Consider the following 25,706-nt stretch of genomic DNA (forward strand, 5'->3'; position numbering starts at 1 on the left):
TACCAATTCATTTAAACGGTGAGATTTGATTCGACTTTTGAAGCGGGGGGGGACTATCCATCATCCATCTATTTATCCATTAACCTATCCATCTATCTGTTTATCCATTTATCTATCCATCACTTATCCATCCATCGATCTATTTATCCATTTATCTATCCATCACTTATCCATCCATCTATCTATTTATCCATTTATCTATCCATCTATTTATCTATCCATCTATCTATTTATCCATCCAGCCATCTATCTATCCATCTATCTATTTATCTATCCATCTATTTATCCATCCATCTATCTACCTATGGTGGAGAAAGACGCAGCCAGAGGACAAGTTTCAATGAAGGAGAGAAAAAAAAAGTATTGGAAAGGCAAGAAAAATGTGGAGGGGGAGGAGCGATGCCTCCACTTATGAGAAAACAAGAAGCGAGGGAGCGAGCCACGCTGGCATTTCACACAGACGGAGAGAGCAAATGATCCAGGGAAAAGTCACCGCTGTCACCTCTAATCCTTCCTCTCTTTCTTCCCTTGTTATTCACAGGGAGGATGGAGAGAAAGAAAGGGGGAAAGGGAGTAAGAAAGTAAAACAAGTTCGGTTTCTTTTTTTTTAAATGACTTCTGTTCTAAGTTGGTTTAATGTGTTTTGGGAGTGTCTCTGCAGATTTTCACTGTGGACTTTTAATTATTTATGGTCCAGCTTGTGAGATTGGTTTAAACATCCATTTACTCGGTTGAAAAAAAAAAAAAAGAAAGAAGAAAAGTTGATCCCATGAGCTAGAAAATCTGCCGCGTTTGGGGAGAAGATTTTGTTTTACTGTGAAATAACTCAGTCTAAAAGGAATACAGTACACTGGTCAGAAACAACATTAAAACCACTGGTAAAGTGGTCCAGGGAAGGACAACTGGTGAACCGGTTGTCCTTCGCATCAATGAGCGCCCAACACTCATTGATGCGCGAGGGCAGTGAAGTCTAGCCCGTCTGGTCCAATCCCACAGTGGAGCTACTGTAGAACAAACTGCTGAAAAAGTGAATGCTGCTATGATAGAAAGGTGTCAGAACACACAGTGCATCGCAGCTTGCTGCGTTTGGGGCTGCCTGGCCGCAGACCCGTCAGAGTGCCCATGCTGACTGCTGCCCACCGCTGAAGGTGCCTGCAATTGGCAGGAGAGCCTCAGAACGGAGGTGGCCTGGTCTGATGGATCACTTTTCCTTCAACATCATGTGGATGGCTGGGTGTGTGTGCGTCGTTTACCCGGGTAAAGAGATGGCACCAGGATGCGCTATGGGAAGAAGGCGAGCCGGCGGAGGCAGTGTGATGCTCTGGGCAATGTTCTGCTACCTTGTGTCCTGGCATTCATGTGGATGTAACTTTGACACGTACCACCTACCTAAACATTGTTGCAGACCAAGTACACCCCTCCAGGGCAACCGAGTACACCCCTTCATGGCAACTGTATTCCCTGATTCCCCAACATCTCAGCTCTGTGTTTCATAACCCTGTCCCGCACAGCGCGGGTCCTACTGGTTGCTGGTTTTGTTTCCCTCTCTAGGTCATTTATTCCTGTTGGGATCACTGAGAGGCAGTGTGCTAGACCTTATCCTGCTCACAGTCCACACAGAAACAATCTCATCACAGTTAAAACCACTTTTTCCAACGCTTGCTATTGAATGAGCTCATCTCTGTTTACTCAAAGTAAGATCCACTGACAACAAGTCCTTTATCTGCCAGGATTTTATCATGCCCAACAAAATAATTCTTTTTTTTCCTGATGAATGTGCCCTCTCATTGAGTCACCAACCCACCCCACCCCACCAGATTATTTATTTTTCCACCAGCCAAGAATGACAGGCCGAGGGTGTGGCCTTGCAGTAATACACAGAAATTATTTCAGCTGCTCGCCTCTCCGCCTTTTTTCAAACTTTTAGAGTCTTTTCATTTGACCCAATTATTTGAAGAAGCCCAGCCATGACAAAGGACTTTTTGCCGTCTCCGATCACAACGCAGCACTCTTCCAGGTTCCACTTCTCTCTCCTGACTTCTGACCACACACACGCACGCTCCCAAATTTTCTATCTGCTCCTCTGCTAAAATGTTGTCCCCCTCCTAGACAGCCAGTTGAATCCTCCCCAGAGAGTACTGAAGAATTTCTGAATGACTTCTCAAACAAAATGGTGGAGATTCGGCAGCATTTAAACACTGAAGTCAGAGAGCTTGCTGTTGACTCCTGCCCGCCTTTAACATTAACCACCTTCAGTGAAATCTCTCTGTCAACCGTGGAACACACTGTTGCGCTTTCAGAATCATCCACCTGCCCTTCAGGCTGCATTCCCACTTGGCTCTTAAAAGCCGTATTTCACTGGACGGTTGGTCCAGACATTTTAGCCATTATTAACTGCTCTCTGTCTACTGGTACAGTGTTACCTCGACTTACGACTGCATCTACTTACGACTAATCCAAGATACGAGCAGCGATAGTCGCAAAAATTTGTATCGACTTGCGACCGACTGCTCCAAGATACGACCGTGGAAATTTGCAGTTGGCGCGTCGGCGGCCAGTCAGCAGTCAGTCAGCGGGCGACCTACATCGTGTGTGCACGTAGTTCGTGGCTTATCCATATTTGTTTCATATTTACTGTGTTTGTGCTGTGTATTTTGTTTATTTTCATCCTTCATGATGAGTCCTAAGAAGAAGGATGATGGGAAAAAGAAAAAGGCAATGATTCCCATTGAAACTAAGGAGGAAATCATAGAAAAAAATGAGCGTGATGTATATGGGGAAAAATTGCCTCTACATACGACTGTTTTAACATGTGACCGTTCTTATAAAACGAATTACAGTCGTAAGTCGAGGTACCACTGTATTTTGCCCTCCTTTTTTAAACATGCCACGGTTAACGTCCCCTTCAAGAAGCCCTCTCTAGATCCCACTGTATTAAGTAACTTTAGACCCATCTCCAAGCTGCCATTTTTTATCAAAGATTTGAGAAAAAAAAATGTCTCCACTAAACTGATTTATTTTATGAACAACATTCAAATTTTTGAGAAATTTTAATCTGGTTTTCCGCTCCATACACAGCACTGAGACTGCTCTGGTCAAGGCCACCAATGGCTTACTGCTGCCGCAGCCAACACAGGCCAGTACTCCATTTTAATTCTCCTTGACCTCAGCTCAGCCTTTGATACAGTAGACCATACAGCAATGTCTTATTCAGCCCTCTGAAGAACTACAGCATGTTGGAATCAGTGTGAATTGGTTCATCTCCTATGTGCCTCCTTCTCTCGTGCCCTTATCTTTTGTGGGGTCCCCCAGGGATCTATTTTGGGTCCCCTCTTATTCACTATATACATGCTACCCCCGGGGTAAATCATGTGTAGACAGGACATCAGTTTCCCCTGCCACGTGAATGACACCCAACTGTATATCCCACTAAGCCTGGTAGCACCGACGTTTCTTCTATTATGTCTTCCCTTGCAGGAGTCAAATATTGGATGAAATTTCTTGCAGTTGAACGACCCCAAATCAGAAATAATTATAATCAGCCCCACTAGCCTCATCACTGGCAGCATTTATAACCCCTCGTCTGACCAGCGATGGACATCTGTAATTCGTCCCCGGCACGCCGCTGTATGCTGCCCACTGCTCCTGGTTGTCCCCCGGAGGAAATGCAGGAAAAGCAGAGAATACATTTCACCGACCATCATTTGAAGCATGTGTGCGTGTTGGTCGCAGTCGCCACATGGGTGCATGCGTTGCGGTGTGTGTTCTGTGTGATGAATAACATTACATTTCACTGCATATATGTATGGAAGTATGTATATGTATGTGACAAATAAAAAATCTTGAATCTTGAATCTTGAAAAGAATCTTCTAATCTTCTAATGGACTGTACATTAGAGAGTGTTTTATTTATTTTTTTAAAAACCCTTTTATTTAACACATGTGGTATCTACTTATTCCAGTGGAACAAGCACAAAACAACTGGATGACAATTCAATGATCAAAACAATAAATGAATAACTAAATAATTATTTGTAACAATGATTTAATGATAGTAATCATATTACTAATAAAAAAATTAATAAAAAAAATTAAACATTATAAACTACACAAGAAAAAAAAGGCTCCAAAGGGGAAATACATCACAAACCAAGGACCAACCACAAACCATCAACAGTGCAAAGTATGTCCTCATTTAGGGTCCAGAGAGAGAGCGAGAGAGACTGAGTGTGTGTAAGAAAACACACACACACACACACACACACACACACACACACACACACACACACACACACACACACACACACACACACACACACACACACACACACACACACACACACACACACACACACACACACACACTCTATTTGCTGAAGTTGTGATAGAGATGAATTGGGACACTGGGATTTGGGACAAAGTAAAAATAAATATGTACATAGTCTTCAAGTCCCCATCGTCTATGGTGGCTTTATTTACCGCATCGCTACGCTATCGAAAATGTTCTCCCAAACGGAAATCCTGTAAAGCTGGAACCAGATAGGAAAACGGGTCCTTCAATTATAAACGCGTGTGTCTAATTGTAAGCCTGATTGCTTTACTGATGAAAAGCACGTCTATGGAGTCACTATAATTATCAATGGTTTCTGGAGCAAACACTTTACTTAAAACCCACCGGACCTGGAAAGGCTCTGAGGAAAGAGGTCAAAAGGTCAGCGCCGCTGTTCACCTCTGCAGGGGAATAACAGTTATCTTGAAAACTAAGACCAGAGTTAGAATGTATGTTTTGTGTGTAGTTTGATTAAGAAGATTTGGAGAATTTTATTTCTACACATTTAAATTATTATTTTTTTTATTGTTTTTCGGTATTGGAGGCAGATGATCCGCTGTGGAGACCCCTAACGGGAGCAGCCGAGAGAAAAAGAAGAAGAAGAAGTTGTTATTTTTTATGGTTTATTTTTTTTGTTAATTTTTAGATTTGTATTTATAGGTTATCATTAAGTTTGTTGTATATTTGTCATTTTTTTTTATTATTCATTGTTTATTTTTAGGTTTACTTTTAGTGATCATAATCAGGTTCATTGTAAAAAAAAAAAAAAAAAAAAAAAAAAAGATATCTTCTGGTTGATTAACTTTTTTCTGTTTCTATTCTCATTACTTCCCACCGGAATAAATAATCTATCTATCTATCTATCTATCGATTTATCTATCTATCAATCCATCCATCTACCCCCAACCATCCATCCTGGCTCCCCAGCTCTCTGTAATTAAACATGCAGGTTGTTTAAAGGGAACCTATAATGGTAGTAGTTAATTAAGTTAATTAAGGTCTCTGAGGGCCTTAATTAAGTTTTCTGCTGAAAATATCTCTCAGATTATGCATTCCAGCCATTCTAACATTCCTTTATACCATCCAGTTCCAAAACAGGCTGTTTTTGGTGGGAGGAGCCACCTTCTCGAGGCACTAGTTCTGTAAGCCAATGGGTTTTGAGCATGGCTTCAAGGTTTCGTTGTATTTACTCCGTAATGTTCACTGATTTCACCTTATCAGTCATCACGTATCAGTCACCTTATCAGTCCTGTTTCGGGAAAAAATTTGAGGGGAGAAACAAGCAACCCAGTTTCTGAATCTTCAATCAAATTAGATCTACAAGGCCTCATTTAAAAGTTAGTTCTGACTTTCGTTGCCGCGCTCCAAGCTTGTGGGAGACACGAACACTGCACCGCGACGCACCAGGACTCTGACGCTCTTTTTCTTTCATGTGAACGTCGGAAAATATGTTCTAATTGTTCTAATATGTTTTAATTCTGTTCTAATTCTAATGTGTCTCAATGTGACGTGGTACCGAGACACAAATTGGAACGGAAATTGGAATGTCTTCTGAAACAGACAGCTCACAATAAACTGACTGGGTTGTCACTGTGTGTGTGTGTGTGTGTGTTAGTAGGCCCATCAGAGACCAACATGTATGTGCACAAGCACTGAAAAAAGTGACTTTTACAAAATAGGTCTCCTTTAAAGACAAATTGTTCTCTACAGCGTCACCTATTTTGCAGCGAGCCTGATAACTTAATTAGCATTTTGATGTGTGCGAGGTCAAAACTACTTCTAATCAGGGGCGATGCGGAAGAAATTGCAGGGGGTCAAACGATGAAGCGGGCCAAAAAGGACACTGTGCGCAGCTGTGTCTTGAAAATAATTTGATGAGAAACTAAGTATACGGTGAAGCCCCCAGACATAAGATAAAGAAAATATAAATAAGACATAAAAACAGGGACATGCATGCATATATACACAAGTTTATTCACAATAAAATTGGATCCTGATAATAGTCAAGAAATCAGGAAAGCCATTCCATTTGAGTCATAGAGCTCAATTAAGTGCCTCTGCTCAAACTCAGCCCCGCTAGGAATTTTATGAGTAGCAGGAGGCAGGAGGGTACGGACATTGTGCAATGAAAGATAAAAGAAGGCCAAGCCGAGAGGAGAGCGTATTCAAAGACAATAGCAGAATTATACTACGCAGTATTAAGTTATATCAGAAATTTATGGCGCTAAGCCCCCATCCTCCAGGGAAACTGAGCCTTATCCCATAATGAAACCAGTCAGAGAGCCTGCTACATGGATGAGCAGAGGGGAGAGGATTTCCAATACTTTCAGTTAAAGTTCTCTATGGGGAATGAAATGGGGGGGGGGGGGGGGGATCCTAATTTCCCTGTTCCGGCTCCAGTCCAGTTCCAACTTTGTTCTAACACCGAGGAGGGCACATGAAAAGGGCACGTCGGTGTAAAACTCAGAGAATGTCATACCGCTTCCCGCGGAGAGCACCAGAGTCAGCGGGAGAATGAATGGAGCCGAGTACAAGGAGTCGGCGAAGAACAAAACAGGGGGGGTGGCGCGAATGGAAAGGGCACATCAATTTGAAATTGAACCGGCCACAGCATCTCTTGCCTCCCGGAAGCTCGGCATTAACCACTGATAGACAATGTCCCCACAGCACAATAACTAAGGATAATGGCCACTTTCACCTCCACAGCGGGGATGCCGGGGGGGGGGGGGGGGGGGGCGAATGGGGGTCGGGGAGGGTGACAGTGTGTTTAAGCCCGGTTAAACACACCAGACCGAAGTATCCCCAGAGTCAGATCTTGATCATTGCCACTGACGATTTAGCCTCAAATTTATTATGGCCGCCAAAATCCAATATGGCTTCCCAAATATCACTAGTTTGACGTTAATCCACCCATAAATGGAAACATGTATCAGACAGTGAGCTTTTTTGTTATTAGGTACCATTCCCATGTTGAAACAGAACAATCTTTCTATCTGTATAAATGCCCTTAAATGGAGATTTTGATTATATAGTTAATAATCCTTCCCCAAATCCAATCCAAAACTTTTGTATATGTATGTGACTCTTGCCTCAATGATGAACCCAATGAGGCGGCCAGACTCCAATATGGCTTCCAAAATATCACCATGCAAAATGCGGAAAGACATTGGGAGTTGTTTTGTTCTTGTGTACCATTATTCACAACATTTTCTGTCTCATTGCATTCAATATGGCTGCCAAAATATCACTACGCATCCGTGGAGGGCTGCATCACCGTCGTGTTGCGCGCAACGGGATTTGCTTTTCATGCGTGTCTGTACGCCTGCACGGTTCTGCTGGATATGTTGCTGTGGATCTGTTCCCCTATGGAAAATTAATTGGTAAACTCATGAATGGCAGTAATAATTGCCATAATTGTGGTCAAAGATGGACCCAGTGAAGGTATTTGGAGTTAATATGATTGTGTTTGCATCTTCACCTCCTCACATTGCATTACGATGCAAAAGACTGGCTGCCTGCACTTCATTTCCAGGTCAGTGGTCTAGGCTGTTTCCGTGTAGGTGTGTGTGTGTGTGTGTGCGCACGCTGACGAGCACTCACGCAGCTCTCCCACGCGGAGGATCTCGCAGAGCATCTTGGTCAGCTCGATGCTGCTGCGTCCGAATGGACACTCATGCTTGTCCTCACGGCTGCTGTTCTCCAGAACGATCTGAAAGCAGATATGTCGATTTAATATCAATCACAATAACATCACAGGGACACACACATCGAGCGGCTTCTGACCTTTCCCCTATTTGTGTGACACGTCCTAAATTCTCACACCGAAGGTCACTCTACTGTCAATAAACTCACCATTACGGCCTCATCTGACCCACCCTGAACCCCCCTCGCGCTCTTATTAAAATCCCTTCAACATAGATCAATTTCCACCTCCTAAAAATTCAACTCCAATTATGTGAAAGGGTGGTGGCCCGTTATAAAGAAAGCCATTCAGGCCCTAATCATTTCCGTCAGTGACAGTTTAATTTGGGAAATTGGTGGCAGCATTTCGACACCCGTAGGTCTGACCGTAACGGCTGAGTCGGGGCTACGGACACGGACACGGACACGGACACACACACACACACACACACACACACACACACACACACACACACACACACACACACACACACACACACACACACACACACACACACACACACACACACACACACACACACACACACACACACAACTTTCTGAGCATCGCAAGTGGAGTCCAACACACACCATACCAACATAGATGTTCACTGCTAGGTGCAAACTTGAAGTGTGAGTTGTTGATACTGGGTTTTATTGTTTATTGTGAATTTGCAAGTTTATCTATATATTGCCAGATTGAGTTAATTGTTCATTTTTACATTTATTTGGATTGTATATTGTACATATATAGCCCTATCGTATATAGTGATTTTCTTCTATTTTTTGTGACATATTTTATCAATTTGACTACTTTTAGTTTCTCGTTTCTGGTTTAATTGTTTGGTTTTAGATGTATTTTATTGCTTATTGTTATCGTTATTATTGTCATCCATCTATCTACATAGCCCCCAATAGTCAGCCACAACTGAGCAAACATTAATTGAATAAGTGAATTTGCTTGGAGGATAAATCATAAAAAGAGGATTTAAGTCCATTCCCATCTTACTTAGTGGGTTGAGGCTGAGATCAATGTGGTGGCTTTGAAGGAGGAGATTAATTAAAAAGCATTTCCATTAGAGAGGCTACTTGGGCATAACTCAGACTTCATAGACAGAGTCATGTGGTCAAAGAGAAAGACAGACAAAAACGATTCTGGGAGAGGTGAGGAGTAAAAATTGGGGGGGGGGGGGGGGGGGGGATCGATTCGATGTGTGTGTGTGTGTGTATGTGTGTGCGGCTCACCCTGATGTAGGCATCCTGGTGGTGCCTGGCGAAGTACAACATGTTGTCCAGAGCCAGCATGCCTGGAGGAATCTGAGTGAAGTCCACTGCAGGATTGACATGGTTCTGACGGAGATGGAGAGAGAGGGAGAGATAGAGATCTGGCTCATCACTGAAGCGGTCGTGTAATTCCTCCCGACAGGCGTCAGAGTCATAGAACAGACGAGAGCGATGCCTGCGTGCAAGGACCGAAAGCATCACCCATACACACACACACACACCCTTGTATGCCTACATATTCACACACACACACACACACACACACACACACACACACACACACACACACACACACACACACACACACACACACACACACACACACACACACACACACACACACACACACACACCTCAGTGTGCTTAAAAAGCCTAGAGGCTAAACGCACATGTATCACCCCTTCCAAGACTCATCTGGAGAGTTCTTGTTAGTGTGTGTGTGTGTGTATGACTAGACTGGGGATTTGGGGGAGCCTGATTCCACAGTGGAAGAGATGCTCCAGCCTTATCAGTGCAGAGCACACTGCAGTGGGAAAAGATTTGAGCTGGGCCCTCCAAACGGCTTCACACACACACACACACACACACACACACACACACACACGCTGTACAGTGTAGTTTAGTGTGATGACAGGCGATAATGGTTTCAAACAAACAATTAAAAACATTCATATTTAAGATGTAACATTTTTTTTAACAATTTAAAATATGATGGAAGGTTTTTTTGAGACAGTGGTATTCAAGCTGTGGGGCAGAGGATGGGGGGGGTGAAATGAAAACGAGCCCTTAAGAAAAAATAATAATTGATAATTGATATTAAGGGGAAGGTCTACAGGACAGTAGTGAGACCAGCCATGTTGTACGGTTTAGAGGCGGTGGCACTGACTAAAAGGCAGGTGGCTGAACTGGAGGTGGCAGAGTTGAGGATGTTGAGGTTTTCATTGGGAGTGACAAGGATGGACAGGATTAAGAATGAGTACATTAGAGGGACAGCTCAGGTTGGACAGTTTGGTGGAAAAGTGAGAGAGGCCAGATTGAGATGGTTTGGACATGCGTGTAGGAGAGATGAGCGTTACATTGGGAGAAAGATGCTGAGGATGGAGCTGCCAGGCAAGAGGAAAAGAGGAAGGCCAAAGAGAAGGTTTATGGATGTGCTGAGGGAGGACATGCAGGCGGTTGGTGTAAGGGAGGAAGATGCACAGAACAGAAGGTATTGGAGGCAGATGATCTGCTGTGGCGACACCTAACGGGAGCAGCCCGAAGAAAAAGAAGAAGAGAAGAATTGATATCACTAAATATGTTTATTTAAAGTTACTAAATCAAATAGGGTAATCATTTATTAATAATTTAAAAATCGTATTCAATAGTTTGCAGTCTGCACCTTTCAGCCCTGGTTAGCCTGTGAATATGCAATAAAAGCCACAAATGAACGTGACTGCTTGACCTGGTTTACTAAAAACTACGTTAGTTTGCTTATGGAACTTTTTTACTTTTTGGGAGGGGGTGGGGGGTGGGCATCAAGTCCATGAAATCCTAGGGAGGGGAGGGGAGGCAAGAAAAGTTTGAATACCACTGCTTCAAGACAGGTCAGAATCTCTCACACACACACACAGGTCACGTCTCCTCCGAAAACAGAGCAAAGTATGTCCTCATTTAGGGTTGAGAGAGAGAGAGTGTGAGAAGAATGTGGGTATGTGTGTAAGAACACACACACACACACACACACACACACACACACACACACACACACACACACACACACACACACACACACACACACACACACACACACACACACACTTACAATGAAGCCAAGCTTCTTGTAGTCTCGTGTGTACATGGATTTGCGTTTCTCGATGCTACCGCTGTTGTTGGGCTCACACTCCACGTCGAAGGCGATTCTCCGCAATTCAAAGATAATGTCCCTCTGGGCCTGCACACACAGAGAAACAGCATGGGAGTTATCCTCTCTCCATTCAATATTAAGGATGTTAGAATAAAGAATAACAATTAAGATATTTGGCCTAATTACTATTATTTGACTCCGGGTTTTAAAATGGCTGCATGTTACGGAAGAGGCAGTTATTTTAGCTCTGAAGTTATTATGGCCTGTTATCCTGGCCAGAGATTTGAGCACGTTTCCTTGAAAATTCACCCCTTTTCATCATTCCAACCCATATATCTACTACCTGTGTCGACTCTGCCGAGTTTAGTTTATATACATGAGACACGTGGTGATTTGTGAGTTCTAAGCATAAGGGGCAGATGTGGGAAACTCCAAGCCCCGACAGTAAAAAACATCCTGTTCCCATGTGTTCACTCCAGCCGTGCATTTGTCCGCTGGTTTAAACCCAGTTGGACCGACAGTCTGTGCTGTTCTGATCCGCCAATCCCCATGGTGGACTCAGAATCCCGGAGTGGAGTTTTGACTTTCCGGACCTGAATCGTCCATCTCCGACCGCGGGGTCTTCCTAGAACCCACCTGGTCCTGGGGGTCCATCTTGGTCATCATGCGGTCCTCCAGCAGGTTGAAGGTGAGGACCTGCAGCACGTACAGCTGGTGGGCCATCTCGTCGTTGATGGGCTGGGTGCTCCGGATCACGTTCTACACACAAAACCAGAGAACGGCATGAGCAGAAAAGAGAAATGGGATTATTTAGGAAAAGGAGAGATCGGGACAGATTTAGGCGAAAGGAGGGGCCATATAGATAAGAGGGGGGAGAAGTTAAGACAGGGGAGGCCTTTTTTTTTTTCCATCCTGATATCACACCCGTCACAGTGTCATAAACCAGAGCAGCGATAGAGGGGGGGAAAAACAGAAGCTAGAGGACTGCAGTGGAGAGGTGAAGAAAGGAAAGAATGGAATGGGCCGATGAGGCGGACTCACACTCAGAATGATGGAACGCAGCTGTTTCTGGGCAAGAATATGGGCCATCTCCTGCAAAGTGTGAGGGAGAGAGAGAGAGAGAAAATAGGGAGGTTGTGGGGAGAGACAAGATAAGACAAGATTATTGAGATAAACGCACCTAACACCAAAAAAAAAAAAAAGCTTTTTTTTTTTGTCAGGGTTTTATATTTAGAGATGAAAAATGGATTATGGGGGAAAAAAAAGAGAAATACACCAAACAAAAAATAAATAAATAAAAAGAAAAGAATAAGAAGAAAGACAATCCCAAAATAGCAAAACTCAATTTTCAAGCCACATTTTAACTATTCTGCAAAGGGAGCTAAATCAGGTGCACACTTACTGTCAGGGGACAATTTAGGATGTCCACATTGTGCTCATCAAACTACCATACCGTGTGCAGCGAGGAAACACAAGAGAGACAGAGAGAGAGGGTGAGTGAATGAGTGAGTGAGTGAATGTGGAAAAAGAGAATAGGAGGAGGAGTCGTCTCAGAGGAGGGTTGAAGATACAGTATACGTATTTTGATGAGAAGCTTCTGAATCGAAAGTCAGCAGACTGGAGCGAGCAGAAGAAAACCACACACACACACACACACACACACACACACACACACCTCGCTGGTTTTAGAAAGTGTCTCCGGCGACCTATTCGGTGTGGCCGAGGTGACAAACATGTGTTGTCCCGTTGTTAAACAGCGTTAAACCCACTCTGCCATAAACTCCTGACACACACACACACACACACACACACACACACACACACACACACACACACACACACACACACACACACACACACACACACACACACACACACACACACACACACACACACACACACACACACACACAAAATTCTGAACAGGAGATAACAAATACACCACTGGCTGATGTGCACAGTAAACAAAATAATAAAAAATCTGCACGTTTATTTTCTTTCTTTTTTTCCCCATCTGCAGTATTATAGTGTTGTGTACGTCTAGTGTTGCTGTAAAGTAATAACAGTATATCTATATTAATATTTATTTATACAACATAATGTAATAATTATTTTTACTATTATCATTATTGTGTATAGAATAACTTTTGTATATTTTGTATATCTGGCTTTTTGTGTGTGTGTGGGGGGGGGTTGTACTGTATATTTGGCAATTTTTTTTAATTTGGCATTTTTTTCCCATTTACTTGGCTTTTTCCATTTGTAATTGTTAAGGATTTTAACTACAGCAACGCACCAATCCTTACCACAACAAATTGCTCATATATGAAAATGTACTTGGCCAAATAAACAGATTGAGATTGTGAGTGTGATGCTCATTTGGGAGCTTTCATATTCCGAGGCTGCACTCGGAAAAAGCTGTGAGTTAGCATCATTTATTATGAATGTCATCTCACACCACGGGAGCCCGGAATGCTGACGCAAGGAGGCATGGGATTAGCCCAGGGTGAAGACATGGCATAGGTTAGATACTGGAGGGAGAGAGAGAGAGAGAGAAAAAGAGAGAGAGAGAGAGAGAGAGAGAGAGAAAGGGAGGGAGAGGGGGATGCAGAGCATAGTGAGAAAGAGAAATCGGAAAGGCGAAAGAAAGGGGGACAAAAAACTAGGAGGTGATAGATGAGCAGAGAAGTGAGCACATGCCCGGGCAGAAACTGGCAACCCAACAGAGACACATGGAGAGAGGGATGGAGAGAGAGAGAGAGAGAGAGAGAGAGAGTGAGTGATGGAGGGGTTTGGAAGGGTTGTCGGGAATTCTTAGCTTGAGGGACGGTATCCATTCTCTAGTATTTTTTACAATAATAATGTCACATAATAATGTATAGAAACACATGAGAAGACAGAAACAAGACGCTGACCACTTGGACAAACATGATAATAACATGATTATACACAAAAATCAGTGATGTGATATATATTTGGCATACGATTAAATACAAAAAATGTACCCACATTAAAACATCCAAAATATAAATATCATTCACAGTCCATTCTCACTTGTCTCTTCTCCTCTGGGGCTTTGAGGAAGAGAGCGTTGATCACAGCGATGGTGTACGTCTGGATGTCCTGGTCAGTGCTGGCACAAAAAAAAGAAAATTTGAGCTTCATCATGAGTCCATGTTTCAAGTAGGTTTGATAGGGAAAAAAGCGATTATAAATAAGTGTGCGTAAAGTTGAAAAAGTGACATTTTTCAGTTTTGCTACTCCAACAAGTCATTCTGCAGCCCTGACTTTGACTACCTGCAATACAGCCATCATTTCCAATTTAAATGAAGCACGTTGAGCCCAATACGCAGAAAACAGGAGATCCCAAAATGTTCACTCACCCCTGCAGGTGTGGGATGAGTTGGCCGATGGTGATCTCTTGCGCCACCTTCTGGTAGAGGTCCTGGCTGTTGAGCACCATGGACTCCAGGATGGCCAGGGACCTCTGTAGCACCGCTGTGTCCATGGCCGCCTTGTTGACGTAGCCGGCGATCTGAGACCAGGAGCAAGGGCGGAATGATGGGGAAAGGAGACGAGAGGAGGAAGGAACAAGAGAAGTGGAGGAGAGAGGGAGAGATGAGTTGAAAGAGGGTTAAAAGGAGAGAGGGGAAACAGGAGAACAGGAGTATGGGCACAGAATTAAGTATGAAAAATAATTGTTATGTTAAAATATTGAATGATAGTGAATGGCAAAGAGAGAAAGATGAAGAGAGCTAGAATAGTGGTAAGTATAATGTATAATATGCGCCATTCAAAATTTTACCAATCATTCTACAATAACAATATTATTTGAAAAAAATAAAAATAAAAATAAACAGACGAACCAGAAAAATCTTTTTTAGTATATTGTATGGTATGTTGTATATATATTAGTAATTAAATTATAAATATTTCTTGTTCATTTTCGTCTTTTTTCTGTCTATTGTTAATTTTTAGGTTTATTTTTTATCGTCTATCATTACATTTATTTGCACATTTTATTATTTGGTTTATTCTTATTATTTACTGTATTTTTTTTGCCAATTTCCTCCGTACCCAGAATAAAATACAAAATATGTATTCTTCGACCCAACACAGAGATTTTTGCATAATGAGAATGGGGCCAAAAGACGACCGAACAACACAACTTTCTGGGCTCTGTTGCTTGACCTCCAACAGATTGTCTCAAACTGATGGAAGAAGATTCCGTTCTGAGAAAAACCCCAATGCATTTGTCACTTTTACATCACGGAATCGTTCCACATAGTCGCTGTAGCTGAGGCCGGCGAGGATGAGGATGGGGGGGGGGGCTGACCTTCTTGATGAAGGCCACAGAGAAGGTGTCCCAGGAGACGATGCCGTGGTCCATCAGCTCCACGAAGGCCGTCAGGGTGAAGGACAGAAGGTCCCCGAAGCTACGAGATGACACAGAGACACAGAGGAGACATAGAAAACCTCCCTTGCGTGGCCCGGGAAGCGACGGTGTAAGAAGAAGAGTTGGGCCAGGAAGAGGACGATAAGAGCGAGAGCAAAGATGGAGAGGCAACGGCAAAAAGGCTTCAAGACATCACAACCACATTCACTGCGGAGAGAAAGAGAGAGAGAGAGAAACCAAACCGAACAGCCAGGAGACGGAGACGGAGACGGAGACGTATGGGACAGAGAGCAGGAGAGAGGTTTTGCCGGCTGGTGCAGCCAGCCCGATCCTCCACAAGCAGCAGGGGGCGCCAGAGAGTCGACAGGAGCCGGGCAGCACAGTGCAAACGGAAGAGCAGGGCCAGAAGCTGCAGGACAGAGCAGCGATGAAAGGTTCGACTCGTCTTTTTTAAGATTGGGTTCCTGACGAGTGACTCGGTCAGACGAGCCGTTTGATTTTCTGACTCTTTGTTCGTTTGATTCAGTTGTTTCCGGTGAACGAAGAACGAGTCAGAAGAGTGTATTCTAGATTTCTTTTTTTCGGCAGGGAAATGCATGTGAATCACAAGAACTATTGCCTTGCACTTTAATTTAGTCCTGAGTTCTTATTTCCAGTTTGTGAGTGGAAAAGTCACCCGCTGTTGGTCTGACCCCCGACTCCGGAGTCATTTTAAAACGATTTGTGCGTTAGGTAGGAATTGTTTGCGAGTCTCTCATCACCAGAACAGAGGCGGTCATGCAGTTAGGCCGACAGGTGGAAGAACATCAACCCTGCAGGAGCCATGGAGATTCAAAGCCAGGTCATGAAATAGCAATATCCTGCAGGCACACACGGTTAGTGATAATATACAATAAGGTCTCGGATTTTTTTTTGTTTGTTTTTTCAAAATAATTTAGCAGACACTTTTGTCCAAAGCATTTTTTTTTAATCAAGTCTATCAATAATTGCATAATGCATTAGTATCAAATGACTGGAAGGGAAAAAGAAAGAAGAAAATAACGACATCTGATGAGAGTTTACTTTTAACATGCTGTTACCACACCTTGGTAAATAAAGTATCATATGATAAACCATGTTTTAACCATATCGCCACTAATCCAAATCTGTTTTGAGGATGTCTTCAGAGATTAAATGTTAGTGCTTGAGCCCAAGATCCCATGGAGGAAAAGTCAGAGCTCCGATTAGACCTCGACGACCCAATCCACATGCAAACAAAAATGGGAAGAGAGAGGGAGAGGGAGAGAGAGAGAGAGAGAGAGAGAGAGAGAGAGACAGAGAGAGAGACAGACAGACAGAGAGAGAGAGGGGAAGCTGATTCAGAGTCAATTGAAAGGCAGATTTTGGAATGGAAGCCTGTGGATGTGGTGAAGTCCCTCCTCTTTGAGACACCGGGGCTGAAGTCTAGATTCATGCAGACTCAAACAGCAGGTTAGGAGGAAAAGCATCACCCCTGCGTGGGGGAGGGAGAGAGGGAGGGGCTTACCAGGGCTTCATTATCTTCTGTAGTTTCTGATAGCGCCTGCAAAGATTTAGGAAACTTTGGCATCAAGGAGGGAAACAATACAACACCAGAGAACAGAACCTTTTTTCCCCCCCTTGTCTCAGCGCAACAGCAAGCTGGAAAACATTAAAATCACAGCAGTGGTTTCATGGAAAATGCACTTGTCAGGTCATATGCACAGTTGATACAATTAATGGTATAAAATGAAGAATATGAGATCATTTAATATAATTATTTGACTCTGAAAGACAGTAGCTTAGTTTTCACCAAACAGAAAAGCTTCAAAGACTTACATATATTTAAATTATAAGAGGTTGAAAAGCAGCTAGATTATGCAACAGCATTATTCTTTTTTTTTCTAATACACAAAATATTTAGCTTAAATTGTAAATCAAAATATTAAAATGTGGTAATAAAATGTAAAGATGAAATGCATTATATTGAAAGTGAACTGCGCATTTCGTCATGTAGTACATCTCTCTGCGACTAGAGGGCAGCATCTGACTTCCATTTCTGGAGCTCAGTGTGCGATGCTGCGGCAGCTGCAGGCCAGAGGACTTGTGGAAACTCTCGTCCACATCAATACAGACGCAGAAAAACACTGTGAAGATCGACGCATCAGCGAAGTCTGCAGCACCGAACCTATCGAACAATCACAACTCCAAAATGGCAGTAAGCCAGAGGCCGATGAGCAGAGATGCATCTCTGCAGGCTGGCGCGCACGTAAACACACATCATTTACACATTTAGTCAGTGCCCCTGGAGAAATGCTAAGTCCATCTATCAACCTAATTTCCTTTGACAATTCAATTAATTCTATACAAAGTGCGGGGAGGTTTCAGTGACTTCCCGTCAAATAGTTAAAGTGATGCCGCTGAAATAGGAGGCATTAAACACCTGAACCTGCATGGTTCCCTCAGATGAGGAACAAGAAGGGCCGTTGTTTTAAGAATTTAGCGCTCGATTTAATCGAGAGAGAGGCTTCAAATGAAATCACCGCCACCCGTGAAAAAAAAAGGCAAATGTCAAAAATGTCAAATACCACAGCGAATGGACGACATGAGCCGATGTTTTAAAAGGTTTAAGAAATCTACAAAGTCAAGAAAAGCTAAAAAAAAAAACCAAGCTTTTCAAGTCATTACCAATTGATATACACAAGTCATTTACGCTCTTTGAGTAAGTTTAACTACAGCTCCGGTTTCAAGTCGTTAGAAACGAAGCCAACTCCAACGCGCTCTTCACAGATGGGGGTTTTACAGCAGACGTTAAGTGTGGGGAGTGTTTTTCACTGTGCAACAACACTCTTGACCTTGTGTGAATTTGGAGCCGACGACGCGATGGCCCTGCGTGAAAGCGCCTCCCTCTGGGGTGAAGGGATGTATAATGAGGACGGCGTGAAGCAGAAAACGCGTTTATCTCAGATGACTGCCCGCTGCAGGCCTTTCTGACAGTGTGTGAGGCCCTAGGATTTCACTTTTGCAGGCACCTTGCACTCACAGTTTCTTGCCACACACACACACACACACACACACAGATATCTACCTCAGCAAAAAAAGGAAAGGCAAAAAAATTGAAATAAACATAAGGCCTCCCAATAACCTACATCTTTGAGGGTCTCAGAGGCCTTCAAACACAGCCAGATATCTTTTAGGCGGGCGGTGAAAAAGACGAGCCTGACTCCCGGGCTCTGAAATTAGACTATCACGCTCGGTTGAGGACCACACCGGAGCGGCGCGCCACGCCGCGCCGCGCCGCAGGCTGCTATGCACCACCTCGTTCCACAAAGGAGTCTCAGAAATGCTCCGCAAACTGCCGTTACACTAGGAAAACTGAGAGCGGGGTTGTTTGCTGGTCAGCGACTTGGATCGTGCCCCATTAGAATGCAAAGTGCAACTTCAGTCGCCACCTGGCTTTCTTGCCGCTGACCCCAGATCTGTGCGTGGGAGTGGGGAGTTCTATTTGACGGCCTTATTACCAGGAGCTGTTGAATCTCACTTTGAGCTGGATGTTTCATTCCTGTCCGAGTCAAAGGAACTTAATTGGTGTGAGATTTTTCTTTTTAAAGCGATAATAAACACTAAAATGTCTAAGCTGCAATGCACAGGTGCTGCCACTAGGGGGACTCATCACAAGTTACACACATTCTAGGTCATTTAATCAAAGCTGTCGATACGCACAAGCACAAAAGCGTGTCCTGGCGTTCCATTACGATCCAACACAATTTTAGGGAAATCCTAAAAGTCACCTACTCCGTTCCGCTCTCAACCATCTGCGTGAGCAGCGAGATGCCATCCAGGTTGATAAACTCCTGGGCGAAGGTGATGTCCCTGGAGGAGTTGGCCAGGTCCTTCAGAGCCTCCAGCTTGGCGTCCATGCTGGACGACTGGATGCGCTCGTGGAGCTGCGCCGCCGTCTGGGACTGGATTGAACATTTTAGGGGGGGAAGGAGCGAGAGGGAGGACCAGTTCATTTCTCAACCTTTTTTTTTTTAAATAAAAAAATTACATCAAGGACCCTGAAGTTGATACGCATTAGGCCATGGACCTCATTTGACTTGGTCTCTGGGGCCCCAAGCTGAGAAGATTTTTCTTATTGTATATGATTTAACCCAAACTTTAATACCTGTCTATACTGTAGTTAGGGAGATAACAGTCAAGCTATGATCAAAATAGTCATTGTCATACATTCTTTAGTGGTTTCTGGGGACCGTCTGGAGCCTCTTAAAGGATTCCTGGAGAGTCCCCGGACCCCACGTTGAGAACCGCTGCTCTAGAGTTTCGACACATTCTGTGGCTGTCGAGACCAAATACCGAAGTTGTTTCTCTCTTTTTCTTCTCGGCGAGCCAAGAAGAAAATAAAATGGTTTGTTTAGTAAGAGCACGAGTGTCCTGTCATTTTCTCTTTCTTTAAAAAGCATTTTCGTTTTGGTTTTTTTTCCGAGGCAATGTTTTTATCTGAAAGCATCATAGGAAAAATGTATTGTTCAGGAGCCAGTCAGTGAAGATACTGGTTATGTTTTAGAAGAGCTTTGGCCGGGATCTCATTAAATAAACACGTGATTACAGACATTAAAACATCTTATTGACATCATGGGTCGTCGCAACATCTTTATGCAAAGTTTTTCCATTGAGAAGTTTGCGTCTTCACACGGCAGCACTTACAGGAGAGGTGGTCAAGCGCAGGATCGAGCCGTTCTTTATGTCGTTGCGATTCTGTTAAGTGTAGAAAGAAAATCAAACAACAATAATTATGACACAACTCTATAGAAAACTCGATTCTGATTGGTCTCTAGCTCTTATCAGTGGTCAGTTGTTCCCGAATAATGCTGTTAATAATGATGCAAGCAATCGCTCCACGCCCTTCGTATCATGTCATTTCACTACGTTTGCTCGTATGTATATGTATGTGACAAATAAACATCTTGAATCACTCCGCCTGCATGACAATGATCGCACTGGATAGCGGCGCCCTCTCGTGAGGCTACATAGAAACTACAATGGATGTAAAGAGACGTAAACAGTAAATAGGTTTGTCCTATGTAGGGCACAGTCTTTTTTGTCGATTGAATTAGTGCAGTGTAAGCTTCGACTTTGTGAACTACTTTTCTCAAGCTCTTAAAATACGAATACTAGTCTAAATATTCTGTTTATCTAGTGAGAAGATGTATAACAAGTACGACAATATGCAGCCAGGCGGTCATTATTACAATATTACCCCCTTTAGAGTGATACCAGACCAGATCAACCTGTGGGGGATTATTTTTACGATAATGACCGGCTGGCTGCATAGTATCCCTTCCATATTAATTCCCAAATGAATATCTTCATCTATCATGGAACATTTTGGCATATTGATAGTCGGGAAAGAGCGCCAAACCTTCTCTGTAATGTAGAAATTTGTCGAGTCAGCGTTCTGCAGGGCAAAGTGTTCGTGATTCCCCAGGGACCACCTGAAAGCGATATATCGTATAAATATATCAAAAACCACACACACACTGTAGGGTTGGTATTCATAGCACGCACAAAGCAAGAGAAGCTCTCCCAGAGACCTCAAAGCTTTATATTATTCCAATTTTAACAGGAACCCCCCCCCCCCCACGTTCAGATAAATAAAACAGAAGAGACCGACTTACCCCTCGCACACTTCCTTAATGATGGCCGAGAGAGGCTTTTTCTGTGGAGGGAGACGAAAACGGCATTTAGCTCACACACATCCAGAACGCTGGGTTGCTAAAACAACACTGGTCTTTACAGTAGGGCTGCAATTATTTTGATATTACAGAAGGGATGTCTGAGCACACATCTGGGAGCTCTCTGACCGCTTCATTGTGTTTTCAACGCCAAACCTCCAGCCATGCAGCGGTTTCACAGGGGGCGGGGGGTCTTCTCACACACACGCACGCACGCACGCACGCACGCACGCACGCACGCACGCACACACACACACACACACACACACACACACACACACACACACACACACACACACACACACACACACACACACACACACACACACACGTCAGTCAACATCTGCGTACATTTATGACACCGTGGAAGATTTGATTGAGAGATCGGGAGAGAAATGAAACAATCAAGGAGAGAAAGTGGGTGATTGTGACGGAGACGGAGGGGGCGCGGGGACAGAAGCGGAATAAATGAGGGAGGTGTGACACGAACAAAGAAGAGACGGCGGCGTTAAAAAATTAAAAAGGAGAAAAAAAAAAAAAAGAACAAACTGCATGTTGATGAGAGGGAGGGGAGGCGTACATATGGAAAGTACGGAGACGGACAATGGAGCGAGAGAACACACACACACACACACACACACACACACACACACACACACACACACACTCCTGTAATCTACACATTGATCATAGAATCCCATATTTCAACATCTTTTGAATTTGAGCCACATTCTTAGGAGACTTAATATATGATAATAAAAAGAAAATCATATTGTAGAACTCATGACCGACTAAATTGAATTGCAATCGGAGTATTATGTCATCGCCGCACAGACAGGAAATCAATCGTGTGACAAGACATGTTAAGGAATTGACATTTTGTGATCCACTTTGCAGCCCATTTGCAGCCATTCCAGATCTCAAATGGACGTGAGGCATCCTTCTCTTAAGGTGGATTCACAAGCATAAACCCAAACTCGAGGCTTCCAATCATCCTTTCAGAGTCCAATGGGTGACATCACAAACACTATCTTTTCTTCCTCCTGTTAACTGGTGTTTGGTGATACCCCGGCTACTATACTAAAACGCGCGTCATCTCTTCCAAAATAAACAGATGGATGATAAAAATGAATAAAAATGTTGAATTTAAATTCTAACAAAAAATCTAAAACTAGTGTTACTGAATGAAATGGTGCTAAAAAAAATTTGGGTTTAATAAAATGTTTAACCTTTTTTAAATCATTAAAGAAATGTTTATTTTATTACCATTTATTTAATTTGCTTTGTTTTTATTTTCTTTATATGTTGTACATGGGTCCTGATGTAGGAAAATACTGTTTGTACAAATGTATTCTTACCATATGATATTTGATTCTTGTTTACAGAATAAATTACAAATAATCTAGAAATATAAATACAAATTACAGCATAACCTGGGGGTCCTCGGGTGGTGCCACACCCAATAGAACAGTAATAGTCGAAAAAGTCCCCACAAAGAGTAGATGGAGCCAAACTGCCCTGAAAGCCCTGATATGGTTTACTCCATGCATCGAACAACATCTTTTTATCAACTCAAACACCCTTCTCTCCCTTCGTCATCTTTCAAAAAAAGAAACAAATTAAATTTAAAAATCTCCCTTACGTTTCTTACAAACAACAGTGGTAAAAACACTCGACTCTCCATTGTCTCCGCTTGCATTAAATTCCCTCAACGCTCATAAACAAATGTTCGACCCCTGTGCCTCGGAGGCACTGGAGATGTTGCAGAGATACTGGGGTGAGATTTATGCAGATACACATACACACACAAACACACACACAAACAGATGCCGGCGTGCAAATGCATGCACAGCCCACAGCCACATATACAGAAATATACCGTATATGCAAATGATGCAAATACACACACACACACACACACACACACACACACACACACACACACACACACACACACACACACACACACACACACACACACACACACACACACACACACACACACACACACACACACACACACACCAGACAATGAAAAGTGGCTGAATCTGGCTCCTCGGCAAATGACGAAGATGACCATATGCTGCTGCAGGGCCAGATGCGGAGGAGAGTGTAGAAGAAGGAGGAGGTGGTGATGGAGGAGGAGGAGGAGGAGAGAAGCGATCTTCCCAAAATTTGGCGTGTGCTTTAAGATGCCATTGATTTTATTAAAACAGAAAATGGAAGTAAATAGCAAGAGATTTCTCTCTTCTCTTTGGGTTAAAATATACATAAAGTATGTATATACATAAAGTACAATGTGCTTCACCAGTTCCCGAATTTGTGATTCAGGATGGAAGTAAAGGTTTAATCAGTGGATTTTAAATTGTTGTAAATGTTTTACAATGCACTTTAACCTGTCATCTGTGATCTTAATATGTTTTTGATCTATTTGGATTGAAATGCCCTTGAGTATGAAATGTGCTTTACAAATAAACTTGATGTCAAACACTGTTCTGATCACCGGGATGTTTACCATATTTCCATTTTTATTTTTCATTTTTTTTGCACGGGCATCTACCTGGTCAATCTCCATGAGCTTGGGGAAGGCCCCTGGCCACTCGATGGCCACCTTGACGATGTCCGCTGGCGGCGGCATGGCTGCTGGCGGTGGCGGTGGCAGGGAGGCACTGCCTTACGCCGCTCTCACTTGCCACTAGAGGGCGGTCATCCAAACCTGCAGAGGGAAAGAAATACGTTCGTTTGATGTGATACCAATTCCTCAAGATGAGCTTCAAGGGTCATTATATACAAGAACGAACAGAAGCTCAAAGAGGGGTGCATTGAAAAATTCCTCACAGACCACCGGTATCCAGCAGTAAACACGCGGCTGATGCCTCTTTACGACTACAACTTGCGTCGCGAGGTAACTCTCAGTCGACCAGTGCTTCTGGATATTATGAATTCCATTATATGCTGAGGGTACTGCCAAGGCCCTAACGCTACCAGTTGTACAAGTTGGGCCAGTCGAGAAGTATTCCCATCCTCAAAAAAACAAATCTTTAGCCACCTTAATTTAGAGTGTAAGCCAACTCCCTATCTTCCTGCAAGCGGTCCCAAAACCATGTCTTCAACAGGTATGTCCTCTAGATCCTCCTAGGTCTCCAAAGGTATCACCAATGGCCAGTGAGCAGACAGGCATATGCAGTGTATACAAGTCACTCACAGAGATATTTTGGACGAGGTGAGAGGGGAGTGAAAGAGAACAAGCTCTGGAGTCTGCTGTGGCTGAAGGCCTTGGACCGGCACAGAAACTGGGAATTCAGGGCCGTGTTGTACATTTCTACATCATTTTTCATGCTAGGATTCCCCTTCACGCACACACTCAATCCACCTCCTGAGAAGGCAGAAAAGGGACGCTTTCTGTCAGAGCAACAGGCAACCGGATTGTCCTGGATCCGGTGGCTTTTGGAGATGGGCCAGTTAGAAGAAACCCGTTAGAAGAAACCCGCCGGTGGAAAGAAATCCGTGTGAGGTCCCAAACTCTGTGCAGTCCGAGACTCCAGACCCACAGAAAGGGGAAGAACCGGCCGAGTCCACGTCTTATGAAAGCCAACATGCACCATAGTGTGTTAGAGAAGGGGTGGTTTGAGACCATTCACACACACACACACACACACACACACACACCTTCCATAAAAATAAATAAAAGGCATCAATTATTCACCTTCTCAGTCAGTCTGGATGGCTCAGATGCTCCTAACTCCTGGTGGTGAGACCCGTTTACATATTTCATCTTCATTTGGGATGCAGAAAGGCGGGTAAGGCCAATTTCCCATGGAGACAACAAGTAAACAAGAAAAGAGTGTGTTACGTGACGCGATATGTGTACGTGTGTGTGTGTACGGTTGACCATATTCCGTAAACGACAGCGAGATGTCATCGGCGGGGCCTGGCGTTTGTGTGAGTCACCCCATAATAATCCGCACTCCCCTTTTATTCAAGGGCCCGTTGCCATGGCAGCGGCTCCATCAATAGCGAGCGAGGTGCACGCATCTCTATCTACCGGAGCGCTCGTCATCGTACTCTCAAGTCACGTTTGTTTTGCTCTGACTCCCCCCACCCCCTCTTATTTATCTTTTCACTTTGCATCTCTCCATTCAGGAATATGAGAGAGGGGTGTATGAATTGGGAGGAGTCATTTACAGCAGGTTACGTAGCGGGGCTTTTTGAGTAACTTTAATGTCAATCGGATTAGAAACAAAAGATCTTTCTCCTTGCCTTTGGCGGAATTCTTGTCAAATTGTGGTATTAGTGGTGATTGGAGGAAAAGGAGAGGGTCTGTGTGTGTGTGTGTGTGTGTGTGTGTGTGTGTGTGTGTGTGTGTGTGTGTGTGTGTGTGTGTGTGTGTGTGTGTGTGTGCAAAAGAAGATAACACTAACAAGCGTGGAAGGAAAA

The 25,706-nt window shown here is 43.5% G+C and overlaps 1 protein-coding gene across 6 annotated transcripts in view; it reads right to left on the reverse strand.

Annotated features, from left to right (window-relative positions):
• elmo1 (engulfment and cell motility 1 (ced-12 homolog, C. elegans)) overlaps positions 1–25,706 on the reverse strand; it is an 89,073-nt gene that overhangs the window by 36,035 nt on the left and 27,332 nt on the right. For 4 of the 6 annotated variants that reach the window (XM_080010847.1, XM_080010848.1, XM_080010846.1 and 1 more), the window contains exons 2-15: positions 23,830–23,985; positions 21,213–21,253; positions 20,957–21,029; positions 20,242–20,292; positions 19,330–19,499; positions 17,063–17,098; positions 15,478–15,577; positions 14,525–14,676; positions 14,196–14,274; positions 12,183–12,233; positions 11,778–11,900; positions 11,100–11,228; positions 9,257–9,361; positions 7,931–8,039 (exon numbers count right to left, since the gene is read on the reverse strand). In XM_080010847.1, the coding sequence (XP_079866973.1) occupies positions 7,931–8,039; positions 9,257–9,361; positions 11,100–11,228; positions 11,778–11,900; positions 12,183–12,233; positions 14,196–14,274; positions 14,525–14,676; positions 15,478–15,577; positions 17,063–17,098; positions 19,330–19,499; positions 20,242–20,292; positions 20,957–21,029; positions 21,213–21,253; positions 23,830–23,907 (1,297 nt within the window). In that variant the 5' untranslated portion in view covers positions 23,908–23,985. Of the gene's footprint in view, positions 1–7,930; positions 8,040–9,256; positions 9,362–11,099; positions 11,229–11,777; positions 11,901–12,182; positions 12,234–14,195; positions 14,275–14,524; positions 14,677–15,477; positions 15,578–17,062; positions 17,099–19,329; positions 19,500–20,241; positions 20,293–20,956; positions 21,030–21,212; positions 21,254–23,829; positions 23,986–24,975; positions 25,045–25,706 lie in introns of all 6 variants that reach the window. The other 2 variants (XM_080010849.1, XM_080010851.1) reach the window with 2 other exon arrangements.

Source organism: Zeus faber (genome assembly GCF_960531495.2).
Source record: "Zeus faber genome assembly, chromosome: 1".
In the NCBI taxonomy this organism is placed as follows: Eukaryota; Metazoa; Chordata; class Actinopteri; order Zeiformes; family Zeidae; genus Zeus; species Zeus faber.